Below are 26890 nucleotides of genomic sequence, written 5' to 3'. Positions count from 1 at the left end.
GCATTACCTTACTGGAATGTGTTTACGTAAATACTTAGTGCCTAGGAGTGCTTGTGTTTTTGCAATGCCAGCCCTGTTCTTGCCAAGTTCGTGTATTTGAGAGTGAGCCTGCAAGCAAGCATCTGCTTTGTAACAGGGCCTGACTTTTGTTCATAGCTTGACTCTTGCTAACTTTGTTTTATCTCAGCAGGGCCTGACTTTAGTTCAGGTCTTAGGCTTCAGACCAAGCCTCATATACTAGGCCTCATGTCTCTGGCTCTCTCTCTCTACTACAGACAGTACTGGGTCAGACCAATGGTCCATCAAGCTCAGTATCCTGTCTTCCAACAGTAGCTAGTGCCAGATACTTCAGAGGGAATGAACCGAAGAGGGAGGTAATTGCAATTTAAAAAAATAAATAAATCAGTTTAGACCAATGGTGGGCAACCCGCATGCAGCCCATAAGGATAATCTGATTGCGGGCCACGAGACATTTTGCTGATGACTGCCCCCCCTGCAGCTCCCAGTGGCCGCGGTTCGCCATTCCCAGCCAATGGGATCTGCAGAAAGAGGCAACCAGCACGTCGCTTCCTGCAGCTCCCATTAGCCAGGAATGGCAAACCGTGGCCACAGGAGCTTAGACATATTTGATATAGATACATACCAAATCTTGACTTTAGTAAGGTTTTGGATACTGTCTTGCATGACCGTCTCATCAATTAGGGAAATCTAGCCTAGATGAAGCTACTATAAGGTGGGTGGGGACAATTGGTCGGAAAACTGTTCCCAGAGAGTAGTCATCAGTGGTTTACAGTCAAGCTGGATGGGCATATTGAGTGGGGTCCTGCAGGGTTTGGTCCTGAGTGCGGTTCTGTTCAATATCTTCATCAATGCTTTAGATAATGGCACAGAGAGTACAGTTACAAAGTGTGCAGATGATACCAAGCTGGGAGGAGTTGCAAGGGCTTTGGAGGACAGGATTAAAATGCAAAATGATCTGGACAAACTGGAGAAATGGTCTGAAGTAGATAGGATGAAATTAAATGAGGACAAATGCAAAGTACTGCACTTAGGAAGGAACAATCAATTGCACACATACAAACTGGGACATGACTGCCTAGGAAGCAGGGTAGCTGCACCTGTATTCCCCCTTTGTGGTTGCTTGAGGGCACACACTTCAGGGTTTTCTGCTCCCTGCTGTCACCTCTCCAGGGCAGAGAGCCACATTTTACTCCCTTCCGACCGGGAGTTTTAAGGCTGCACACTAACATGATCTACACTGTGATTTCCTCAGCAAGCCAGTCTGCTGTGCTTTGCTGTCTCTCCAAGGGCTATGACCAGTGTGCTGCCAGCAGTTACAAGTTACCACCCAGCTCCTCCTAAACAAGCCCATTTATTCTTAAGGTAAAAGCATTACAGAAAAAGCATCTAAAACAACAAAAGAACCTACATGCATGCTAAAAAGCTTAGAGATCAGTCCCCCAGCTGCAACATAGGGCTCTGGTAGGTGTCAGTCCTTCAAACCCCACAACTGGGTTTTCCCTGTGGTTACAAGTTCATATCAGTCTTTAGATCAGAAATCAGAATGAAGGGCCCAAATCAGTTTAAACTTAGGCTATTTATCCAAAAGTCATTTCTTTGTCTGTCCCTGGCCCACAATGATACACAAACCATTCATACACTTAATACAATATGAGTAAAAGACAGGGTAACTTCCTGCAATATCTGTCACAGCGAGGCACCGTTTGAGCCAGTTGCTGTGCAAACATATAATAAAGAGATGGTCTCTTCCCCCAAAGGACTTACAATCTAAGTATAAGATTATAGACAAAAGGTGGATACAGCAAACAGACGGTGGTGGGGGAACTATGGGACAATACTGCTCACCAGCCACTGACCCACTGCTGAGCTTTTTGTAGGCATCATAGCAGAGAAAAATTTTAAGGAAGGATTTGAAGTGTGATGGCTTAGAAGATATTACAGGGAACTCCTCCCATGCATGAGGCACAGCATGGGAAAAAGCCTTGAGGTGCTTGGTTGGAAAAATTTTAAAAGGGGCCAGAAAGTCTGGGATCATTTGTTGAACCGAGGTGGGGACAGCCATCTTGATACTGTCTGAAAGAGCATAGGTAGGGTGGGGATGAGCCGTGGTGCCAACACACACAAAGAACGAGGGAGAGGGAATTCAAGAAGAGGCAAAGTGCTGATAGAGTTACGTTTTCCACCCTTCCTGTTATTCCATGTTTGTTTTGAGATTTTATTTGTTCTCATGCTTCTTTGGGCCAAATTCCACTACCCTCACTCATAATAGTACTGCACCTTATTCTGTGAATAGTCTGCTTGGCTTCAGTGAGACTACTCACGAGTAAGGCTACCAGAATCTGGTTCCTTGTTGTAAGAGTTTATAAATTTCCTGGAGCTTAAGGAGAGACCAAATGGAGGAGAAGCCATAAACATAGCAGACTAGGTCAGGGAGAGTATTCCAGGTGTAGGGAACCTCACAGGAAAAAGCTTGGAGGTGAGAATGGGAGAATAACAAAGGGGCTAATGATGGTAACTATTTTTTTAAAAGTTAAAGGCTGACATATGCAGGGTTCAATTAGCACAAGGCCATGGGTTTCAAAGGGAGTTTGTGCTGCTATATCATCCCTAATTCCCCCAAGTGACATGTAGGATCACCCACTGTCCTGCAATCCCTTCATTACCTGGGAAATCATGACTGGGAGGGTGCAGGAAGGGGACAGCGTGTTTGCTCCAGTTTCTTTTTGCATCTGGTGAAGTCAGATTCCTGCTTTTCTTCAGTGTGGCTTTTCATTTTTAATATAGTTACAGGTTTTTTTCACTGATTGCTCTTTATGCTGTGTAAATTGAAATACGCCCAACTGCCAAAAACAATTACCTTCAGAGTGCCTTGTCAATGCCTTTACTGCCAGATAAAGGCATTGGCAGACTCATTTACAGGGCGTAATGGTAAGTAGGCTTGGTTTCCTATTTAAAGTTAGTAGTTTGATTTTGAATTGGGTCTAAATTAACTTGTGCTCTGGAAATCTGTTCTAAATGTTGTTGCTTAAGTCACATTAAATTAACGTTCAGTGTGTTTCTTTTAACATAGAATGGCTACATCAGCTACTGCTGCTGGATTGAAACAGTATAGCAGAGCAGTATTGTCTAATGCAGTGGTTCCCAAACTTATTCCGCTGCTTGTGCAGGGAAAGCCCGTGGCGGGCCGGGCCGGTTTGTTTACCTGCCGCGTCCACAGGTTCGGCCGATCATGGCTCCCAGTGGCCGTGGTTCACTGCTCCAGGTTAATCGGAGCTGCTGGAAGCGGCAGCCTGTACGTCCCTCAGCCCGCGCTGCTTCCAGCAGCTCCCATTGGCCTGGAGCAGCGAACCGCAGCCACTGGGAGCCACGATAGGCCGAACCTGCGTATGCGGCAGGTAAACAAACCGGCCCGGCCCGCCAGGGGCTTTCCCTGCACAAGCGGCAGAACAAGTTTGGGAACCACTGGTCTAATGGTTTGAGTAGAAGCCTGGGAGCCAGGATTCCTTGGTTCTTTTCTCTGCTCTGCTGCTGACTTCAGTGTGTGACCTTTGGGAAACCTCTTAACCTTTCTATGTTCTCTCCATATGTGAAGTGGATAATAACAATTCCTATCTCACGGGGTATAGTGAGACTCAGTTAATATTTCATGAATCACTGTGGGATTGGCAGGTGGAAGGTGCTATCTGCCATGTGAGTGCACGATATTATTATTTTATTATTATTATTCATTTGTTTTATTAAAATGTTAGCTGAGTTTTCTGAGGACACTTGCAAAGTTCTTTTGTATCTGTAGTTATTTGAATCCTATCAGCGTTTGGCAGGCATGCTAAAAAGGAAAGTCAGACAATGGTACTTCGGAATTTTTAAAAGAACATTATCCCAGTAATTTAAAATTAAATGTAAAATATGCTGTTAAGTGACATATTATGATTGAGATCTTAATCATGCCAAAGCCAGGAAACTGAAAGTTAAGGTGTCACATCAATCATAGCTCAGCCTCTTTGCACGTAATGGAGTTAAAACAATTATTTTTTTGGAATATGATTAAATTTAAAGTTGTTGAGTTATCACCGATTAAACAAGGGTGTAAATGCCTGTGACACTTTCTCAAGGTGTCTAGAACTGTAAATCAACGTATTACCCCACTGCCTCAGCATAAACGGGATCCACTGGTGCTAAACTGAATGGCAACTCCCAGTCACTCCAGTTTGTTTGCCAGCCCCACAGATTCCTCATGATTCTACTAGTTCTAACTGTGCCTCCCAGGTTAACCCTTGATGTACTTCAGTTCCCAAACTCTCTAGAAGTGTCTCCCTGCAGCATCCAGCCGTTGTCACTGGACAACCACAGAAATTACCAAGTCTGCTGTCTCTAAAGAGACAATGTGCACAGCAGCTTGTTTGATTTAATCAGGTAATCAGGAATTCACACTCTGCTTAGTATAATAGTGCTGAGATATACTTATGATAAAAGAAAGAGAAGTTTATTAACCAGAAGCTGAGATCTAAGCGATACTAAGCAAGAATAATAGAGACAGAAATGGTTCCAAATAAAATGAAAGTAGAACACACTTTTAAGTGACTAAAACTTACCAGGCTACGATCCTTGACTAAGATGAGTTCCTTACGTAAAACAACCTTTCAGCATCACCCACCCGCAGGGCAGGGGATCCACCATTCAAAGATAGAAAGAGCACTGACCTCTTTGTCCCCTAAATGATGGAAAACCAACATGTCTTTTTGTTGTTTCATGTATTCCCAAAAGTTTATTGTCTTTGTCACGAGAGACAGGATGAACTCCCGGGGATCAGACTCCAGTATCTTCCCATCCTGATTTCACATTTTCTTGCTAATTTATTCCTCCTGTCTACCTTGGATGAAAATGAACTGCCCATGTCTTCGGAATCACAATGCTCAATTTACGTTAGAGACAGGAAGATAACTATCCTCCCTCTTGTCTGGAAGAAAACCTGTTTCTCCCTTTGCTTGGTTACAGACTTTAAAGCATAATATCAGGGAGTATCCACAGTTCCTCATATAGTGTTAATACATATATTTCACGATGATAGTAATGACCAGTGTGTCACCAGCTTTCATTTTATATCTCCATAACATTCTTGACAGATAAATGCTATGAGAGTAATGTGTTAGGTGTAGTAAGTTTTTCCGGCCTGCCGAGAGTTGCTGATACAGAGTAGTGAGCCACCAGTGGGACTCTGTGTCATGACTCCCCATTTTCTGAACAAAAGGAATGCATAGATCTGCCCATACGTTATAGTTCTGAGTTGCCCTTTTCCAGAATAAACTTCCCTGAGACCTTTCTAGTGTCTTATCTTGTGGCAAGGGCAAACAACACTGAAAGTTTCAGGAGAAAACCTTGATCTAGTATAATCTGTGCCACGTGTTATCATTTAAAATGATTTGTCTGCAGAATTCCTATTCTAGAGCCCTAACAAATAATGGAATTATAGATATAAGAGATGGGAAAGTCATATTAAAGTCATCATGTCCATCTTCCTGCCAAACAGGATGTGTTCTGTTCCCTAGATACATTCAATATACTTTTTAAAATGGCATTTTTGGCCATTGTGGATCCTATGGCATATTTTTTGAAAGAGCAGGAACAACAGCACTGGTGACCTGGCTAAATTTCATAATTACATTCTCCAGTCTTAAATTTCTCCTTTGGTTTCAATTTCACATGGAATTGTTCAGTTTCTATCCTGAACTGTCACATAGTGTTCCTGAGTGCTGTTAAATTGCTGGTTTGTTATAGTCCAGAAGTGGCTACTTTTCAATGGGGGGTGAAATGATTCATATATAGAATTTTGAATCAGTTTGTAGAATGTACTGGGATCCTTGGATGAAGTTGCTATAGAAATATTAGTTGTTATTATTGTAACAAACCTTGGTGGGCTCTTCTCAGTTCTTATTCTGCTTTGGTTATAGCAGGAAAGTGGTTATAAACTTCTACATTGGTTTTACATTTTGTGTTTATTTGTTTTAGGGCCAAGGTGGACAAATAGGACCAGTAGTTAAGGCGGTACAATCAAGGACTGCCAAAAGCACCTCAAAAAAACGGGTAAGAGACACAACTTGTCACCAAATCCCAAACTTTCTGAGTGACTGCATTTCTCTACATCCATGAGAAGCAAAGTAGATTCCATTTCAATAATGGCCAACTTGGTATAACTGGTGACATTTAAATTTATTTAGCAATAGAGGGTTGTTCTAGACTCTCATTAAGAAGGGAATTACATCAGCAAATTAGAGTATAAAATGGAAATTAAAACTAAAGCAAGAAAACTAGAATGTGCAAACGGTGAGTTTCCTTGGTACATGGCATGTAGCCAACATAGCATTCCCTGGCCATGCTCAATGGACCCCACAGTTATCATCACTCATTGCTAGGCATATGTAGATATTGTACAGTGCTTTGTACTCTTATGGTGCTGTACAAATAATAATCTTATACTGAGGCAGCAACCCCCAGAAACCATAACACTGCATCATTAGGATCTTACACTGTGATTGTATTTTGGCTCGCAGTGTCAAATGGAACTGGGGTGTTTGTGTGAGTGTTCCTGTCTCACTGAAGCATCTTCATGGCTGTTTGGAGGGATGGGGCAGGATCCAAGGGTCTTATAATAATAGGAGAGATACCTATCTCCTAGAACTGGAAGGGACCTTGAGAGGTCATCAAGTGCAGCCCCCCGCTTTCACTAGCAGGACCAAGTACTGATTTTTGTCCTAGATCCCTAAGTGGCCCTCTCAAGGACTGAACTCACAACCCTGGGTTTAGCAGGCCAATGCTCAAACCACTGAGCTATCTCCCCTTGCTGCCTTGTGTGGCAGGCAGCATTTATATGATCATTATTGCAGTCGCTGTGCCAGAGACCTGGCATGCATGAGAAGTTTAGACTCTGTACATGGCTTTAAGGCCATAGGTTGCATATCTCTGGACTAAGATATATAGTTTAATAGAACTGAGACAACTGTATTTAAAAGAAAGATTGATTTATTTTAAATTCAACTCATTAGACATTCCAATTTAAGGGGGAAAAACTGCCCCAAGCTGTTATACCCTTTAATCAGTGACTTGGTGCTCTGCAAGTATAATGGTAATGAAAAGGAATTTAAATTAATCCCTGCAGCGATCACTTTTCTATTAGTGATGTAACATAATAACACCATCAAGTACCCCAGTGAAAGCATCTCTCTGTGCCATGGCCATGCAGATAGGATGTTTGCTGTACTGTGGTGTAACGCCTGCTGACCTTTACAAAAAAACGGTTAACGTTGCTCTGCCTAAAATATGATCCCTAAATCTTAATATCTGAAATAATTTCTAGGTGTAGCTTATGTAACAACATTTTAGAAATAACTACTGGGTCCTTTACTGAACCATTGAGCAGTCTCAATTTAGAGCATCAATATAATATGTTCTGCATATGGCTCTCTTAGAGACTGGGTGTAATATGAGCAAGAGAACTAGAGTTGTCATTTTTTAAATTGTGAAGATTAAATGAAAAAACTGTTGCTCTTGTTTTGAAAAGGGAAAGAAAAGATCTTCAGACATGACAAGCAACTTTGACAGTAACCAAGGGCCTGATCAGGGTTCAAAAAGAACTAGATAAATTCATGGAGGATAGAATCACAGAAGATGAGGGTTGAAAGGGACCTCAGGAGGTCATCTAGTCCCACCCCCCTGCTCAAAGCAGGACCAACCCCAACTAAATCATCCTAGCCAGGGCTTTGTCAAGCCGGGTCTTAAAAACCTCTAAGGATGGAGAATCCACCACCTCCCTAGGGAACCCATTCCAGTGCTTCACCACCCTCCTAGCGAAATAGTGTTTCCTAATATCCAACCTAGACCTCTCCCCCTGCAACTTGAGACCATTGTTTATTGTTCTTTCATCTACCAACACTGAGACCAGCCAAGCTCCATCCTCTTTGGAACCTCCCTTCAGGCAGTTGAAGGCTGCTATCAAATTCACCCTCACTCTTCTCTTCTGCAGATTAAACAAGCCCAGTTCCCTCAGCCTCTCCTCATAAGTCACGTGCCTCAGCCCCCTAATCATTTTTGTTGCCCTTCGCTGGACTCTCTCCAATTTGTCCACATCCCTTCTGTAGTGGGGGGTCCAAAACTGGACGCAATACTCCAGATGTGGCCTCACCAGTGCCGAATAGAGAGGAATAATCACTTCCCTCGATCTGCTGGCAGTGCTCCTACTAATGCCGCCCAATATGCCATGAGCCTTCTTGGCAACAAGGGCACACTGCTGACTCATAGCTAGCTTCTCGTCCACTGTAATCCCCAGGTCCTTTTCTGCAGAACTGCAGCTTAGCCAATCAGTCCCCAGCCTGTAGCAGTGCATGGGATTCTTCCGTCCTAAGTGCAGGACTCTGCACTTGTCCTTGTTGAACCTCATCAGATTTCTTTTGGCCCAATCCTCCAATTTGTCTAGGTCACTCTGGACCCTATCTCTACCCTCCAGCATATCTACCTCTTCCCCCAGCTTGGTCCTTCAATGGCTATTAGCCAGGATGGGCAGAGATGGTGTCTCTAGCCTCTGTTTGCTAGAAGCTGGGAATGAGCGACCGGGGATGGATCACTTGATGATTCCTGTTCCGTTCATTCCCTCTGTGGCACCTTGTTACCCAGGGTTACCAGAACCCCCAACAGGGGCAACTGAACTATTTCACGCCAGGCAGTGAAAGGAATAAATCATCAGGAACTCAGCGATTCTGTTGGATCAAGGAGAAATGCAAGTTAGCATGCTTTTGCCTAACACTGCAGTTATTAGATTTAAGCACACACAGACATAAGCAATAGGTTTAGAACATCCCAGATATTTACCTATATTCTGAGGCTGTATTGAGTAATCAATGACAGGTCAGTGCTGGCCAAACACCTTCCTGCTGGGGAGTAAATATGTCAGGAAAATGCCTCTCCCAGGATAGCTCCCAAGGACTGCTCCCAAATACACTCTGTTATCTGAACTTTTTATAACTAACTTCTACTAAACACATAGGTCATAGTGACCCCTACTAAGGCATCGCTTTTCCTAACTTTTACTATCAGAGGCATCTAGACTCAAGGATGTCCATCCATATATCTTTTTTCACTCTCAGTTGTTTACTTTTTCTTCCCCTCCTCCCATACTGATTAGCAAAACTGCCAGTAGTTATGACCTTGCTTCTGAAAGCCTGTTTCCAAATTAACCGTCCAATATGTGGTGTTCTATTTCATTAATTCGTAGTGGCTGAGTGCACATAATATAATTGCAATTAGCTTGATCACATTCTGGGATATATACACCCCTCAAATCCAGGGCAACAACCTGGCATTGGCCACTGTCGGCAGACAGGATACTGGGCTAGATGGATGTTTGGTCTGACCCAGTCTGGCCGCTCTTATGTTCTTATGATTCTGAGAAGTGCTGAGCACCTTGTAGGTTCATTCAGTGGCAGCTATGGCAACTCAGCACCTTTCAAGGCCCACAAGGTCTGTGTTAGCTAAGCCTGGCCAAAGCTTCATTTAGAGAGGTCAGACTGGGATCAGCTGCTTCCCTAATTCCATCCCCTCACAGCTCTGGAACTGTCCCCATCTCAGTGCATTAATGGGTTTGTTGCTCCTGTGCTAGGATGAAGATGCATCCACTGAAGTGGGAGAGGGGGCAGATGAATGGACACTGTCAAAAACTCTACTCAAACCCCCAGACCAACTTGAGTTGACCGAAGCTGTGAGTAAAAGAGTATTTGGGGTTTTCATGAGTTGTTTACACAAAAGCAGAATCCTTGCAAACACTTCACCGAGTTTTTAGTGCACTGTTTCTGCCGTTTAAAACAAAATTGCCTTCAGCAGTACGAGCTGGAGAGCATAACCTGAAGGAACCTTCTGAAGCCAATGGGCTAGAAGAGAGAAAATGTCCTTGAGAAGATTTCTCCCGTTCTTCCATTGGGTGGTGGAACAGGGTTTCCCCTGGTGGAACAGCCCATAATGTCAACCAACAAGCCCTGAGCATCCCAGGGACCAGCAGGATTCTGGGGCCTTTTGTGTTGAGGGTCCTAGAGCTCTGGCCTTGCTCTTGGCAGCATGCCTCCAATCAGGGGTGAAAGTAACTTAAAGGATTTACCGGTACACCAGAGTCCTGAGAGGGGGCATGGCTTCAACTGGAAGAGGTATGGCTTCAACCGGAAGAGGCGGGGCCTTGCAAGATTTAAGGGCCCTGGGGCTCCGGCTGTGGCTGGGAGCCCCAGGGCCTTTAAATCATCCCGGAGCTACCAGCTGCAGAGGCGGCTGGGAGCCCCGGGGCTCAGGGGCAAATTAAAGGGCCCGGGGCTCTGGCCGCCGCATAGCTCCAGGCCCTTTAAATCCCCACCTGAGCCCGGCTGCCGGAGCTCCGGTGGGGATTTAAAGTCCCCAGGGCTCCCCGCAGTGGCAGGAGCACCGGGCCATTTAAATCCTTGCCCAAGCCCGGCTTCCAGAGCTTCGGCGGGGATTTAAAGGCCCCAGGGCTCCCCGCAGTGGCAGGAGCACTGGGCCATTTAAATCTCCACCCGAGCCCGGCTGCCAGAGCTCCGGCGGCACTTTAAACGGCCCAGGGCTCCTGCTGCAGCTGGAGCCCTGGGCCTTTTAAATCACTGCCGCGGAAGCCGGTCCAGTCCGGCATGGCAAACTGGCTCTTGCCGGTACGCTATACCTTACCGTACTGGCTTACTTTCACCTCTGGCTCCAATGGAGCCACAGAGCCAGGAACATCCCTGTCCACAGTTGCCTCCAGAGTCTCCGCTCAAAGGGGGATCCCCGCTGCAAAGGGGTGGGCCATATAAAAGTGACACAGCCTTAGGTTCTTCATACTTTGCACTGTGATCTCCATAGGGTCAACACAAGAAAGATGTGTCGTTTCCCCCCCCAGGTCCTCCTACTTTCTATATAAATGGTGCTGTTATTACCAAGGGGCCAATGCTGCAAACACTGGCTACTGTGCTTAGTGTTTACAGCTTGTTTTGGACTGCACGCACTTCAAGGCAGGATCTGTGTATGGAAAGCGCCTACCACTTTGTGGGTGTTACTACAGTCTAAATAATATCTCATAATACTAAAGAATCTAGGGGTATGCCTACACTTTGAGATGGAGGGGTAATTTCCAGCTTGAGGAGACATATCCCCATTAGCTCTGATCATGTTAGCATGGTAAAAGCGGTGGTGGCACGGACAGCAGGAGTGGCTAGCTGCCCTGAGTACATAGACATCCAAGACACTAGGCATGTAGTCGGGCGGCTAGCCTGTCCCACCACCATAGCTGCCGTAGCTCTGCTCTATGATTAGCATGCAAGTGTGATCAGAGCTAGCGCAGGTTTGTCCCCTCAAGCTGGAATTGACCCCTCCAGCGTGAAGTGTAGACTTGCTCTAAGTAATCCCTTTGAAGTGAATGGAGCTACCCCTGGTACTAAGCATTATGCCCAGTAGTGGTTCCCAGATGGGGCCCTAACTTGGCACATTCTGAACTAACTTTGCCACAGCCATTGTTCTTTTGCTGAGGTGTCCATTGCAGCTTGAACACAATGGAAATGAGCCTGAGGAACCTGGAGATCTTTTTATACTATATGTTACTGTTCCAGCTTTAAGAACGGGCTTGAATTTATGGCTCTGTTTTTCCATTCCAAAGGAATTAAAAGAGGAAGTTACACGCATCCTGACAGCCAATAATCCACATGCTCCCCAGAATATTGTCCGATACAGCTTTAAGGTAAGCGCCGAATGGTCTGTAAATCTAGGTTCTTGTGGGTGCCATTTATTGATTTGTGCTTAGCTTAATTTATAACAAGGTAACTTGTATTTTAGTGTGGATTTACTTTATTTTCCATATACTACTAGCAGTTCCTCAAGGGCTTTTGCAGAGGATAAAAGTCTATAAACATTAACATAATTGACTATGCAGAAACACGAGATGGCAGTTACTCAACAAGTTCTGAAAGTGAATGTAATTAGTGCAGCTAATCTCAGCTGATAAATTATTCCATTCAGTGGTGGTGAGAGGAGAGAGAGGATTCTTTACAGTCAGTAGTGCATTTATAACTCAATATCTTCATAGCATGTTCCAGTTTCATGAAAATATATGAGCGTTCAAAAACATGTTTTGTGCAATCAACGCCAATTCAGGGCCAAAGTGAGGAAATTAGTCAGCAGCCTGAGCTGCAGAGACCCATGGGGAAGCTCCAGGAAGGATTGTACCTTACGAAGTCCAGTCCCTCCTCCCTCAGCTTTCCAGTGCAGGAGGTGCATGCACATTCTGCATCTGTGTGGAGCTTCCTACTCCCTCAGCATCTTCAGCTAGCTCTGTGGGTTCTGCAAGGGGAGGATGGAGTCATGGCCATGCCTCCTCTCCTCCCTCCTTGGGGTGGTTTGCACACCCTGGGGCACGTGGAGGAAGCAGTCCCTGCAATGTCCCAGCTGCCGTACTTCAATTGTCCCTTGCCCTTGAGTAGGGAGCTCAAAGGCTTGGGAAGGCACTTTGTTCTCTGGCCTCATTCCTGTGCGCCTGTGCAAGGGCCAGGGATAATTTGGCCACATATTTACTCTATATAAGAAAAGAAATTTAACTAGTGAGCAGAGAATCTGGCCCCCAGGGAGTGGATATGGGGCCACATCTTCCTCTCCATTACACTGGCATGATTTCACTGGCTCCAGTGTTGTGGCTGTGGTGTAACAGAGAGGAGAATGTGACCCAGGGGGATGAGTTATTCATGCCTTCAGGACCTCCTCAATGACTGCAGTGGGCTCGATGTGGGGCTACGATACCTCCCTTGGAGCTGTAGTCCAGTTAGTGCAGAATAAAGCAGTGTTTGCTTTAAGGAGCATTGTTACATTAGCGCTTCAAGTCTGCAATGGCTTCCTATTGCTTCTGGGTGCCACTTAAGGTGTTGATATTGATCTCAGAAGCCTTATATGGTTTGCGTCTTAGGGTACATCTACTCTGTATGAAAGTGTGATTGTCGCCTGGGGAGACATACCTGTGCTAGCTTTAATCTAGCTAGCCTGGGTAACAATAGTAGTGTAGACGCAGCAGCATGGGTTGCAGCACAGGTTAGCAATGTGTTACACCCCCCACACATTAATAGGTGTTATGTGCATGGTGTAAATATTGTATATATTATATAAAATATGAACAGTTATTCCAAGTGACTTGTATTATGCTCCTCCCGCAATTCTGTTCACTTATGTCACAATATCTATATTTATATCTATGTCTATGTCTATAGCCTGCAATACTCTGCAAAACTAAATGTAGCTTTTGGCACTAGCAAATATGAAACCTGTTAAAAGCTAGATTCATGAACCGTGTGTCCTAGTAGAGGTTGGGTTGTGCCGTCATGGCTCTTGAAATATGGGATCCAAACAAAAAGAGAAGAAACGTACATCATGGGACAAGAAGAACATGGTAAAAAGCTGATGGGTGAATTTGAGTCTTGAGTGATGTATAGATAGGGTGACCAAACAGCAAGTGTGTAAAATCGGGACAGGAGGTGGGGTGTAATAGGCTTCTATATAAGAAAAAGCCTGAACTATCGGGACAGTCCCTATAAAATTGGGACATCTGGTCACCCTATGTATAGAGAGTGCTTTTAGCTTGTAAACAACCATGCTATAAATATGGCTGGGTTTGAATGCATACTTAGGAGCACACCTGCTGTGTAAGATGAACTGCACACTTCAAGAAAACTACTTCCCAGAAGGAGTGGTACATAAGTCTTCTCTCTGCATTGTACTACATCTCTACCCCGATATAATCGACCCGATATAACATGAATTTGGATATAACGCGGTAAAGCAGCGCTCCAGGGGGGTGGGGCTGTGCACTCTGGCGGATCAAAGCAAGTTCGATATAACGCGGTTTCACCTATAACGCGGTAAGATTTTTTGGCTCCTGAGGACAGCGTTATATCGGGGTAGAGGTGTACTTCGTCTTTGTTGAACATTTTTACTATTAAACTGCACGTGTAGTCAAGCAATTGGGTATGTTTTAGACAATCAGAGTATGTGCGCAGGCTCCCTAGCAGGCTTGCGCTCTGGTTGCTGGTGCTGATGCCCATGCTGCCACCTCTTCATGACTATTGTCACCTGGGCTAGCTAGATTAAAGCTACGCCTACTCGTGCAACAATTAGACCTTCACTTGCAGTGTAACGGACCCTTGGAGCCTTTGCATCATTGCAACAGCTGAAGTTAGCTGGTGTGCTGCTCTTGCTGACATCCATAGATTTGGCCATCTGGTAGAGGGCCCTGCCATGGGGAAACCATCCCTTTAAGAAGGAAGAGGCCAATGCACCTGTGACTTATTAGCTGCCCCCCACTTGGGGTGAAAACACTTGAGCCATATAAATGGGGGAGAGATTGAGACAGTGGAAGGTTTAGTCAGGAACAGGGCAAGTGAGAGCTGCATGGGAGTGAAAGACTGGCCGGTGAAAGGAGACTGTAGGAGATTCCTGAAGGAAGCTGTAGTTGGTTGCCAGGGAAGGCTGACAGCAGGAGAACAGCAGAGAGATCTGGCTGACCCCCTCAAGCCAGAGAGCCAGTCCTGGTGGAAGGAAAGGAGAGAGCCTAGATGTGGTGGAAGATGCCAGTGTGTTACGTGCTACATCTGTGGACTAGATGTTGTTACGTTTTAAGGATGATCTGCACAGGGGGTGATAAATGGACTATTGTTTTGGGCTTCGGTTATAGGTAAAAGCACTATGTTTTCATATAAACCAGCCCAAAGGAGAGGTATTATTGAGGCAGGTTAACAGACCAGAGGGAGTGAGGGATGTCCCCCTGGTGGGGGTGAGCTTCCAGCAGAGAGACTGTGAGGGTCCCCACTAGGAAGTGCGAGGTTGCACTCCACCTGGAAGGGCTAGGGTGGCTGTCCTGGTAAAAGGACAGGAGAGGACTGTAGAAGGGCCCAGGTGTGGTGGAAGATGCTGGCGTGTGGTATGGGCTATCTTGGTGGACTAGAGGATGTGGGATTTTAAGGACTATATACACTGGGTGTGAGAAATGGACTATGTTTGGGACTCTTCTTATGGAGTATTTGAACATATGTTGGTAACAAACTTGCCCCAAAGAGGAGCGTTACTGAGGCAAGAAAGCTAGTGCAGAATTACTGTGAGTCTGAGGGGGGGAAACTGAGGCAGCTGCACCTGTTCTGCTGCAGCCTGCTGCTGGAGGGTGCTCCACATGGGTCTGCCTTATTACAAGCCCTTACTTGGGAACATGCTCTACCATAGGTCAGACAAGTTGCCGTTCAGAGCGTGAATTTTACACCGGTGTAAGTGACAGGAGACTCAGGCCCTGTGTGTGTTTTCCACAGGTCCTAATCATTTTGTGTGATGGTGTTAGGGAAGGTGTTACCATTTCCAGCACCATCGAACCCAACATTGTGATGGAAGACTAATCTGTCCCCAACAAAGAATGCATCTTGTGGTGTTGGGGTTTTTTTTGGTTCCCTATTGTTACTGACTATGAAGCAGCAGAGAATTTGGCATAATCTTCAGATATTAATTTGAGCCTGTCGTACTGGCAGTTGGAAGATCTTGTTCTACCCTATAAACTGAGCATGAGGGAAGTGAAAGCCACTGACAGTGTTTGCGTTAGGGAAAAATGGTGACAGGATGCACCCTGAAAGGGATAGCATCCCCCAACTTTTACTTCACAGGTTTCAATTGGCAACACTGATTAACTGGCATAACGGGCCCATGGATTTGATCCAAAACTCACTGCAGTCAGCGGAAAAATCCTTTTGAATCAGAGCTAAATCCTCCAATTTGAACATTCCTTGAAATGTCCCTGATTTTTCCCTCCCCTGCTTGCCCCCCCCCGGCCCCCCATTGTTTATTTGTGGTCCTGCATACCTTGAGGCATAAACAGCAGTCTCAGGTTCTTGTTGGCTTGGAACCTGCAGTGAAGACAAATGTGAATAACAAATGCAACCATTTTATCAATATACAACCTGGTCAGCTTTACCATCTACAGGCAAAGATTGTTCCTGATAAAATCATTAATCTGTCCAGATTTGATTTTTTATCTTCTTCCTCTGCAGGAACGAGCATACAAGCCGATAAGCTATGTGGACCAAATGGCCATTCACTTCTCCTTAGATGGGAACCTGTTACTCAGAGACTCGGACGAAGGCAGACGGCAGAGTGCCAAAATAGGCTTGGAACCAGGTAGGTTTTTGGGACACTGAATCAGTAAGCGCTGGTGTAGTTTATTCTGTGTGTGACAGCGAGCATGCTGCAATCTGAGGCCCAGGAATGGAGCAGCACTTATTTCTGCTAGAAGTCTTCTTTGCAGAGAAATACTGTTTATAACACAAACGGTGTATTTGCCACTTCTGACAGGCTGCAAGCCAGGTGTGTGCTAATACAAGGAGCTAAGTTTTTCAAAACACTCCAGGGGATTTACACAATCTTCCTCTGAAATTAATAGGAGATACGTGTCTAAGCCCTTACGCCTTGTCTACACTACACATTTTTGTTAGCAAAAACTGCCATTTGCTGACCAAACAGTGGAGGTGAGCACACTACAAAGCTACTTTTGGTGGCAAAACTCTGGTGTTTTGCGGACAAAATAAAACCACCTCAAAGAGAGGCATAAGCTTTTTGTGGAAAATTTAAAGCAGCAAAGCCGTCAGTGTAGACACAGCTGTTCATTATGTCCTCATAACTGGCCTCCCCCAGTATCCCACAATGCCCACTGTGACCGCTCTGCTCGCTATTTTGAACTCTGCTGCCCTGCATCTAGCTACACAGGCATGTGCCCTTCCCCTTTTAAAGCTCGGGGAAGCTTTGACATTCCTCAGCATGGAGAGCTCACAGAGCTGCTGAGGATGCTGCTCCTGGTAGCTGAGGAGGCTGTCAGAGAACTAGGGAGGGAATCACAGAACCATTAATGTGGAATGTTGCTCTCCTCCCTCCCACCCCCCCCCACTTGCTGGGGGGCAGGAGAGGGGGTGGAGAGACTGCTCAAGCTACTGTCTGAACTTAAAGAGACAGCATGCTGACACACCCTCCCCCAACACAAACATCCCCAACACGTGTGTTTCTGTCTCTTCCCCTCACCCACGCTCCCTGTCACACACTCTGCCCACCACACACACTTCAGTTGAAAGCAGTTGGCGATCTAGTAAGATGCCCATGGAACGATGGGATTGAGAAACCTGCATCATGTGATGCTGTACCTGCCCCATGAGGCATTGCAAAAGCACCCTGCAGCCAGTTGCACAGTGGGATAGCTATCCACAGTGCACTGCTGTCTGTGTTGATGCAAGAGCTGCTAGTGTGGATGTGCTCTGCCGACCCAAGGAGCATAGTGTGGACATGCAACAGCAGTTTAATTACAGCACTTTAAGAATAACTTTTGTTGACAAAACTCTGTAGTGTAGACATAGCCTTAGATTGCTTTGAAAATCTCATTCACTGAGATTTTCAGGGTCTCGAAAAGTATGCCATAATTCAGGGTCTCGAAAAGTATGCCACCAAGTAATTCGGCATTCATGTTCCATGCTGGGCAATGGAATTTTTTACGGAGACCCTAACATTTCTGCTGTCTCTTAAAATTGTCTGATCAGTGGAACAGAGGACTGCTGATGGTCAGAATTAACTGAAAGACTAGAACTGGCCATGGATATGTGCCCTTCTAATGTGGCAGCTGCCAGGCCCAAGGGTGCTATCTTGCAAGCTCCTGAGACTCTTAGTTACCTGTGGTTCTCTGGAGTTTATGCTCCTTTCTTTGCATCAGTGTTGAAATTTCTACCAGGATTTAGAGTAAATCTATATGTAAATAGAATCTTCAATGCCATGAGTGTGTTCATCCTCGCATCTGTAGCAGCACATTTGGGATGTCAGATTAGGCTGTAGGAGTCTATTTGGAAGAAGAATAGGTTGTTGGATGGATAGGCTTGGTCTCCACCATGGTCTCCACAACCAGTGAGAGTTCAGATGGATAGAGCTAGATACCTGGACTAAGACATGCTTCGCTAACATGCTTATTACATTTTTTTCCTGTCCACACGTGACCCATATTAACATAATTTGGCCACAGCCATTCTTCACAGCCATGTTTAAACATAGTCATTTTTGTAGTGTAGAGAAAGTGTTTCCTAAAAGGATGCAGCCCAAATCAGAGAGTTAAGTGAGATGTGATCTGAATTCAGCCAGGGAATTGGAACTGCTGCAACCTCTTTCTAGCAGTGGCCCTGACTCTCTCTGTGGCTTTGAATGAGCCGACTCACCTCATTAGGTCAGTCCTCTGTAAACTGGGGACAGTAATACTGACTTACTTGACTGGCAGGGAACTGTGATGACTAATACGCTAGGGTTTGTAGAGTGTTTCGGAGATAAAAGGGTGTAGTATTTTTGTATTCAAATTGTGGAAAATGGAAAGTGTCTGCAACACATAAAGGTGTCTGTTAGCTAGAGATGATTAACATACCTGTGTTATTGTCAGAACTGGCTCCTGTTGAGTCCACAGTGATAGCAGTTGAAGAGGCAGAGGTTAAAGAAGAAGGAAGCAAAGAAGATATTCCGGTAATGCTTCACAGCCAACTGCGAGCTGTCAATATGATTTTAAATATTAGATTCTAAGCTCAGTTTGTACGTGTCTTTGGCGTAAGCAGCATCACCAGAGGAAACTCCAGGCTTGCTTGCTTTATCTCTGATGCAACCTCCATGTATTCTGCAAGGCTGTCTGCAGCCAACCTATTCTTTAATATGGAGGTGCTGCCCATGGAGATGAAAGATGCCCGCATACAATGTTTTATCTTGAGCCAGATGCTCCATCCAGATGAAGTAAGGTTTGCTGGGACCCGTCTCTGTGGACAGCACTTCTGTATTCAAGCTGGAAAGCAGTTGTAATCAGTTCCATTTCGTACACATGACGTGTGGCCCCTGGGTTACTAGCCAATTGCTGATGTGAATCAGAGCTGAGCAAGTTTGGAGGCCATTGTTTTCTACTACTACAATACTTATTTATTTCATCCATTTATAAGGTGCCTATTGCAAGGCATCTAAGTGCTGTGCAACGAAAAATAATACAAATAAAATGACACAAGAACCAGACAGCCATATAAAATACAGGCCAAATCCTGCAAGAGTCAAGTAAGCCACCTGCAACAGGATCGTTTCCTGGCTTCATGAGAGAAACAGAAACAGTGTAACTGAGGCAAAAGCAAGCGTGAAGGTGTGAAAGGATCAAACATAAGGCAGCTGAAATAACTGAGATTGGTGGCATGACCTAAAGGCAGCCAGTGAGGGAGGGACAATACAGTAGGAAGTTCACTCCTTGCCCAGTCAGTACTGAACCTAGGAACCAAGAGTGGACTAATTTCAGGTGACTTTAAATGCCTGAGAGGGGGATACAGGCAATTATGGAAGTAATAGGAAGCTAGGATTATAAAGAGCTAAATATATGAGATCAAAGGCCTTTGAATTATGTCGCTGGGTATCCAATAGCCAGTGAAGATCACGAGGAGTGGATGTAACTAACTCACTCTATTCTATTCAGAAGAGCAGGCGAGTAGTCACTTTCTGCAACTGTTAAAACCTCTAGATCAGTTTCAGATGGATCGTAATTAGGAGAGCATTACAGTAGCCCACCTTAGATTTGACAAATCCATGAGGACCATGGAGATGTCCATAGGTAGGAGAATTGTGTGGACTTTTCCAAATGAGTTAGTGGTGGTAACAGCCACACCCAACCATTCTTGCAACTTGGATCTCTGTGTTTAGAGAGTGGCTGAGGGTGATCTCCAAATCCCACACCCATCTCACCAATGGTGGCCCTAGACCCTGAGTAACAGGTTTCCTTTGCTAAGTACCAGAAGTCCAGCGGTCCAAGGGATAGGCATTTTGAAGTTGAAGAAAGATCTCTGATCTACTTCAGTTCTCAATTAAGCATTGCTTTATTCTTCTCTAGGCTGCATCAGCAGAAGAAGCAGGTGAAGGGGAAGAACCTCCTCCCCATTCGATGAAGGAACAGAAGCTCACCAACCAGTTCAACTTTTGTGAGAGAGCTTCACAGACTTTGAACAACCCCGTGAGGGTATGCTGCCACTGCTGTCTCTTTTGGTGATACACAAGCATGTGTTAGTAAAATCCTTCCTTTGTGACTGAAGTCCAGAATGCTTGTCTGTGTCATCTCCTGGAATCACTGCTAATATTAGTGGGGAAAAGAACCTTAACTAATCATACCTAAAACATTTGGGATGGGGAAGATGATGATACAGAGTAATATTCACCAGATGGATTCTCTTATGTTCTGTCAGAGGGGTCTGAGGCCTTTGAAAATCTAGGTAGTGAAATTTCAGCCTCACACACATGCTTGGGTGTAACATTTTTATACTTGTTTCCCTAATACCAGAAAAGGAAGGATGGTCCAGTAGTTTTGGCACTAGCCTAGGACTTGGGAGATCTGGGTTCATGTCCGCTTTACCCCACAGACTTCCTGTATGACCTTGTGCCTTGATTTTCCATCTGTAAACTAGGGATAGAAAAGCACTTCCCTCCTCGCTGGTGTGTTGGGGGAGCTAAATACATTAAAGTTGGTGAGGTGCTCAGATACTTTGCTAATGCAAGCTACTTAATAATGATAGATGTTCTCTGCTGCTGCTTTACATCAGCTCTCCCCCTCTCTGCACAGTGCATGTGTTTGCTCTTGCCATGACAGAAGATCAATACAGATTTGAGTCCTAAGGTTCTGAAATGCCTTTTGTGCTGAGGGCACAGTCTTTCCCAATGGGTGTGTCTCTAGGGGTATGTCCAGCTCAGATAGACATATGCATATGAACTTTGACTGGTAGCGCACTAAAGTAGAAGTGTGGCTGCAAAAAAATAAAAATTAAAAAAAAAGATGCACTAGATGCCTGAGTGGGTGCTCAGGGTGGTTAGCTCATCCCACCACCTGTGCTGTTGCGGCTACACTTCTCTTTTTAGCACACTAGCTCAATCACAGCTAGCATGTGTATGTCTACCTGAGCTGGAAATTACACCTCCAGCTTGCGTGTAGATGGCCCACAGAACCCTTCCTAGCTGATCACCGTGAATGTGGTGTTTGACCCAGCGAGGAGGTCAAACCAAACTTTCCTTTGAGTTCAAGATACTTGTTGCAGGGAGAAATTTCCCTCCCTTTCCCTGAAGTCCCACAGCTCAAGTTCCTGCAGTCTTTCCAGCTGAGGTGTGTTCCCTTTAGATCTCATTGGTCTCCCAACCTGGCCTAGCCAATGAGGAAAATCAAGGGGCTGCAGGAATTAGTGCTGATGATTTGGATCATGCTCTTTCCTCGGAGTCAGTACTGAACTGATGTTCTAGGACAGTGCTAAGGGGTCCTGTGATGCTGGAAAATGCTGCCTTTTAAAACCAATGTCAACCCACGCTCCTGACCACTTGTGGTTATTGAAGATCTCATGACATGTTTTAAAAGAGGAGGGGTATTAACTCTTGTGTCTTAGCTCGCTTGAGTAATTGTATTCTCCTGAACTAAAATGCCCCTGTAGTTTTACATGAACACAGAATTCTTTATTTTTTGTTTTAGAACCAAATTCTGTTCTCAGCTAAATATGTGGAGTTCCATAGATAATAATGGGATTTGCTTGGGTGTATTTAAAAGCATGTGGCCCTTAAACCATTGTGTAGTGCTGCTGTTAAAGATGTGCCACATTCCATCCCAGAGACTGCTGCACCTCAGGGGTCAGTGAAGTGATATATATATGGAGTTGCTGAAACATTTTCCGACTGAACAGTTTTCTGCCAGAAAATGTTGATTTGATGAAATTTAAATGTTTTGTGGGAATGTACCAATTTCATTGAAATGTTTGATGGGGGAATTATCACAACATTTTGTTTTGACCTTGACTTTATATTTTGTTATTTATAATATAAAAATACAAAGGTTGAAACACTTCAGCTTTTATGAAATATAATATAATAGTCAAAATGAGAAAGTTGGAATGAATGCTTTGACCTTAACAACATATTTGGTCAAAATGAAATATTCAGACTATTTAATTTTGTGAAAAATTCCAAGATTTTGACTTTTCATCCCAATTTGGGACAAAACCAAACGTCAAAATCTTGGAATCTCCCACAGAATGGAAAGTCCGTGTTCCACCTAGCTCTCTCTCTAGTGTTGGAATCATCACTTAGAAACATTTATATAGCACTTTGGGATCCATCTGGATGACAGTTGCTTTACAAATGCAACACCATGATCACTCCCCCTGCTTGGTAAATGAAAAACTCTAGGCTGCTTCCACTAGAAGCTGGACTCTTCTAGGGAACAAAGCTTCTGCCAAAGGAGATGGGGATTTTCACGACTGTAGTCACTTATAGATTCACTTTCATTTATATTATTTTTTAGGAAAGAGCATGTCAAATGGAGCCTCCACCTAGAGCAACCTTTTCTGCCACTGCTAACCAGGTAAACCCTTTTCCTTTTGTTGTATGCAGTGTAGCTGTATGTGTGTCAGTCCCAGGAAATCAAGTTGGTGCAATAAAAGATAGTACCTCCCTCACCTTGTCCCTTTCCCTTTTTGTAAGTTTTTACTGTATCTTTAAGGGAGTGGGATAAGGAACTGGAGGTTGAAAACATGGTGATGTAAGTAATCCTGTATGTGTTTTTAACAGTGGAAGGCACTCAGATATTACGGTGGTGGGCCCAGGTCTGGAACCAAGACCTAACAGAATAGAATTATTAATATACCTGTGTGTGGCACTGTAACAGGAAACAAAATGAGGTTATGAGGGGCCTAATGCGGGTTGCCCCCAACTGAAGACAAATTGACAGAGGTTAGGCTATGCTGGTGTGGATGTGCCTATTGGAGACCTGAGAGCTGGATTGGGAGGATGGCCCTTGCAATGATCTCAGGTGGAAGATGACCAAAGGGGGGAGGGCAAAGACATAGTACATGGACTAGATATCAGCAGACCTTAAAGAGACCAATTTGCACAACAGCCAGGCATATGTTTATGAGTTTTGGAAGAAGGCTGTAGAAGTTGCTGATACCAAATATGGAAGTGACAAGAAAAAAGAAGTGTGGCACTGCTAACCAAGGCTCTCATCCCCTGCATTACTCCTAAAGAGTGAAGGACTATTCTCCCGAAGAGCAAGTCTCAGAGGTCCTATGTCCAACTAATTATCATCCCACTTATTAACTATGAGCCAGCCTGGCCGACCTCCCCTCCAGGAAGTCTTAAAGGAACATCTAGTGTATGGAACTGCAAAGATTTGCTTCCTATTCCGGGGAGTTTTCCATGGAGTTTACAAACATTTGCAAAGTGCAAGATTGTGGGTTTTTTCCATCCATTGTCTAAGCCATCTAGGAGAGGAAGCAACAATTTTTTGTAATGCCTGGAGTCAAATGCAATAAGAAATGCAGTAAAAAAACACGGTGGGCCAGACTTGCAGTCTGTGTAAATTGACGTAGCTTCACTACAGGTGATGAGGCTACACCAGTTTACACCAAGTAAAGAGCTGTCCCCAATTTGTTGTACAGTATTTTCTCTGTCTCTTTAAAAAGCATTTTGAAAAAATAAATATTGTTAACTTTTTTTACACCTGAAATTCACCAATGCTTTCGTGGAGTATGGAATCCAGCCAGTTTCACTGATTGTTTCATAGAAGCCTAATGGTCTATTTGTGATTGTTACTGATATCTGACAGCTGGCCCAGTCTGTGCTGATTTGTCCATTGTACTGGAGACACAACAGAGCACAGGACAAAGTATTAATTTAACTACATTAACTGAAAAAACCTCTAATGTAGCAGTGTGGTATGGGGAAGGGAAAATGCACCTTTGTTATGCTGAAAAACATTGCCCCAGATTATTCCTTAACTGGAGATCAGAGCATATAATTAGCGTGATGTACAAAGTGCTCATCTGTCACAGGCTGGAGGAGTTCTCTTCTGACCATTTTCTGATAATGCGACTGCCTGGGAGATTGAGAGAACAGAACTGTCAAATTAATCAAACCACAGCTGAGATTTTAGATTAAGATGCTGAAAATTAGGGGGGAAAGTTTCTGCTTAATTTTTCTAACCTCTTGTGAAATGAAATGGATTTGAACTACTCACTTTCTCAGTTCTTCTTTCTTCCCTTTGCTCTCTATCCTCTCCTTGCTCTTCTCTCTTAACTGTTCCTTTCTTCCCCCTCTCCTGCTCTTGCCTGCATGTGACTTTTCTATACAGCCCCAAAGATTTGGAATATCCTTCAACTTCTTCCCCTTCCCCCGCACCCTCTCTTCCTTACAACCCCTGACTAATATACATTCTGCTGCCCATCTTCATTCCAATGTTGTCTCTTCCATTTTGTGTTTGAAGTATTATCCATTTGGTCTGTCTGAATTAGATTGTAAGCATATCAGGGCCAGAATCTTGCCGTTCAAATGGTCGTAAAGTCACATCTTCTATACAGCACTCCATGAATAATCCCAAGCAGAAAAAAATGTCCTCCTGGATCCATTTGGAGAAGACATTCCAGGCTTGTGGGGCAGCAATGCATGGCAGTAGGTGTGAAGCCATTTGCATGTTTCACCTGGTTATTGACTGCAGGGTCAGGCTCCAAGTTGAAGGTTGCTAAGCAGCTACAATTGAGTTTTTTAATGCAACACTATAAATTACCTCAGAAGCAACTGCTTAATGTGCTTGTTCCATCTATTAAACACTGATGAGTTATCCCAAGCTAGGGTGACAGAAGAAATCATAGAATCATAGACTATCAGGGTTGGAAGGGACCTCAGGAGGTCATTTAGTCCAACCCCCTGCTCAAAGCAGGACCAATCCCCAACTAAATCAGCCCAGCCAGGGCTTTGTCAAGCCTGACCTTAAAAACCTCTAAGGAAGGAGATTCCACCACCTCCCTAGGGAACCCATTCCAGTGCTTCACCACCCTCCTAGTGAGAAAGTTTTTCCTAATATCCAACTTAAACCTCCCCCACTGCAACTTGAGACCATTATTCCTGTTCTGTCATCTTTTACCACTGAGAACAGTCTAGATCCATCCTCTTGGGAACTCCCTTTCAGGTAGTTGAAAGCAGCTATTAAATCCCCCCTCATTCTTCTCTTCTGCAGACTAAATAAACCCAGTTCCCTCAGCATCTCCTCATAAGTCATGTGCTCCAGCCTCCTAATCATTTTTGTTGCCCTCCCCTGGACTCTTTCCAATTTTTCCACATCCTTCTTGTAATGTGGGGCCAAAAACTGGACACAGCACTCCAGATGAGGCCTCACCAATGCTGAATAGAGGAGAATGATCACGTCCCTCGATATGCTGGCAATGCTCTTATATATATAGCCCCCAAAATGCCATTAGCCTTCTTGGCAACGAGGGCACACTGTTGACTCATATCCAGCTTCTCTACCACTCCTCCCAGTTTAGTGTCATCTGCAAACTTGCTAAGGGTACAATCCACGCCATCCTCCAGATCATTAATGAAGATATTGAACTGACCCTTGGGGCACTCTGCTTGATACCATCTGCCAACTAGACATGGAGCCATTGATCACTACCCGTTCAGCCCGACGATCTAGCCAGCTTTCTATCCACCTTATAGTCCATTCATCCAACCCATACTTCTTTAACTTGATGGCAAGAATGCTGTGGGAGACCGTATCAAAAGAGTAGGTAAAGTCAAGGAATAACATGTCCACTGCTTTCCCCTCATCCACAGAGCCAGTTATCTCATCATAGAAGGCAATAGGTTAGTCAGGCATGACTTGCCCTTGGTGAATCCATGCTGACTGTTCCTGATCACTTTCCTCTCCTCGAAGTGCTTCAAAATTGATTCCTTGAGGACGTGCTCCATGATTTTTCCAGGGACTGAGGTGAGACAGACTGGCCTGTAGTTCCCTGGATTCTCCTTCTTCCCTTTTTAAAAGATGGGCATTACATTAGCCTTTTCCCAGTCATTTGGGTCCTCCCCCGATTGCCATGAGTTTTCAAAGATAATGACCAGTGGCTCTGCAATCACATCAGCCAACACTTTTAGCACCCTTTGATGCAGTGCATGCGGTCTCATGGACTTGTGCTCGTCCAGCTTTTCTAAATAGTCTTGAACCACTTCTTTCTCCACAGAGGGCTGGTCCCTTCCTCCCCATATTGTGCTGCCCAGTGCAGCAGTCTGGGAGCTGACCTTGTTCGTGAAGACGGAGGCAAAAAAGGCATTGAGTACATTAGCTTTTTCCACATCCTCTGTCACTAGGTTGCCTCCCCCATTCAATAAGGGGCCCACACTTTCCTTGACCTTCTTTTTGTTGCTAACATACCTGTAGAAACCCTTCTTGTTACTCATAACATCCCTAGCTAGCTGCAGCTCCAGTTGTGATTTGGCCTTCTTGATTTCATTCCTGCATGCCTGAGCAATATTTTTTTACTCCTCCCTGGTCATTTGTCCTAGCTTCCACTTCTTGTAAGCTTCTTTTCTGTGTTTAAGATCAGCAAGGATTTCACTGTTAAGCCAAGGTGGTCGCCTGCCATATTTACTATTCTTTCTACCCATCGGGATGGTTTGTTCCTGCAGCCTCAATAATGATTCTTTAAAATACAGCCAGCTCTCCTGGACTCCTTTCCCCCTCATGTTATTCTCCCACGGGATCCTGCCCATCAGTTCCCTGAGGGAGTCAAAGTCTGCTTTTCTGAAGTCCAGGGTCCATATTCTGCTGCTCTCCTTTCTTCCTTATGCCAGGATCCTGAACTCGACCATCTCATGGTCACTGCCTCCCAGGTTCCCATCCACTTTAGCTTCCCCTACTAATTCTTCCCTGTTTGTGAGCAGCAGGTCAAGAAGAGCTCTGCCCCTAGTTGGTTCCTCCAGCACTTGTACCAGGAAATTGTCC

At 44.7% G+C, this 26890-nt stretch overlaps 1 protein-coding gene across 3 annotated transcripts in view; it reads left to right on the top strand.

Moving 5' to 3' along the window:
* DNAI1 (dynein axonemal intermediate chain 1) overlaps positions 1–26890 on the top strand; it is a 305324-nt gene that overhangs the window by 18950 nt on the left and 259484 nt on the right. For all 3 annotated transcript variants that reach the window (XM_039543627.1, XM_039543625.1, XM_039543628.1), the window contains exons 2-8: positions 6028–6102; positions 9668–9766; positions 11696–11776; positions 16104–16230; positions 18512–18591; positions 19979–20104; positions 22418–22477. In XM_039543627.1, coding sequence (XP_039399561.1) covers positions 6028–6102; positions 9668–9766; positions 11696–11776; positions 16104–16230; positions 18512–18591; positions 19979–20104; positions 22418–22477 — 648 coding nt within the window. The remainder of the gene's footprint in view (positions 1–6027; positions 6103–9667; positions 9767–11695; positions 11777–16103; positions 16231–18511; positions 18592–19978; positions 20105–22417; positions 22478–26890) is intronic.

Source organism: Mauremys reevesii, linkage group 6, assembly GCF_016161935.1.
Source record: "Mauremys reevesii isolate NIE-2019 linkage group 6, ASM1616193v1, whole genome shotgun sequence".
Classification (NCBI taxonomy): domain Eukaryota; kingdom Metazoa; phylum Chordata; order Testudines; family Geoemydidae; genus Mauremys; species Mauremys reevesii.
Note: the sequence above shows the minus strand (reverse complement) of the source record. Positions and strands in the feature narration are given on the sequence as shown.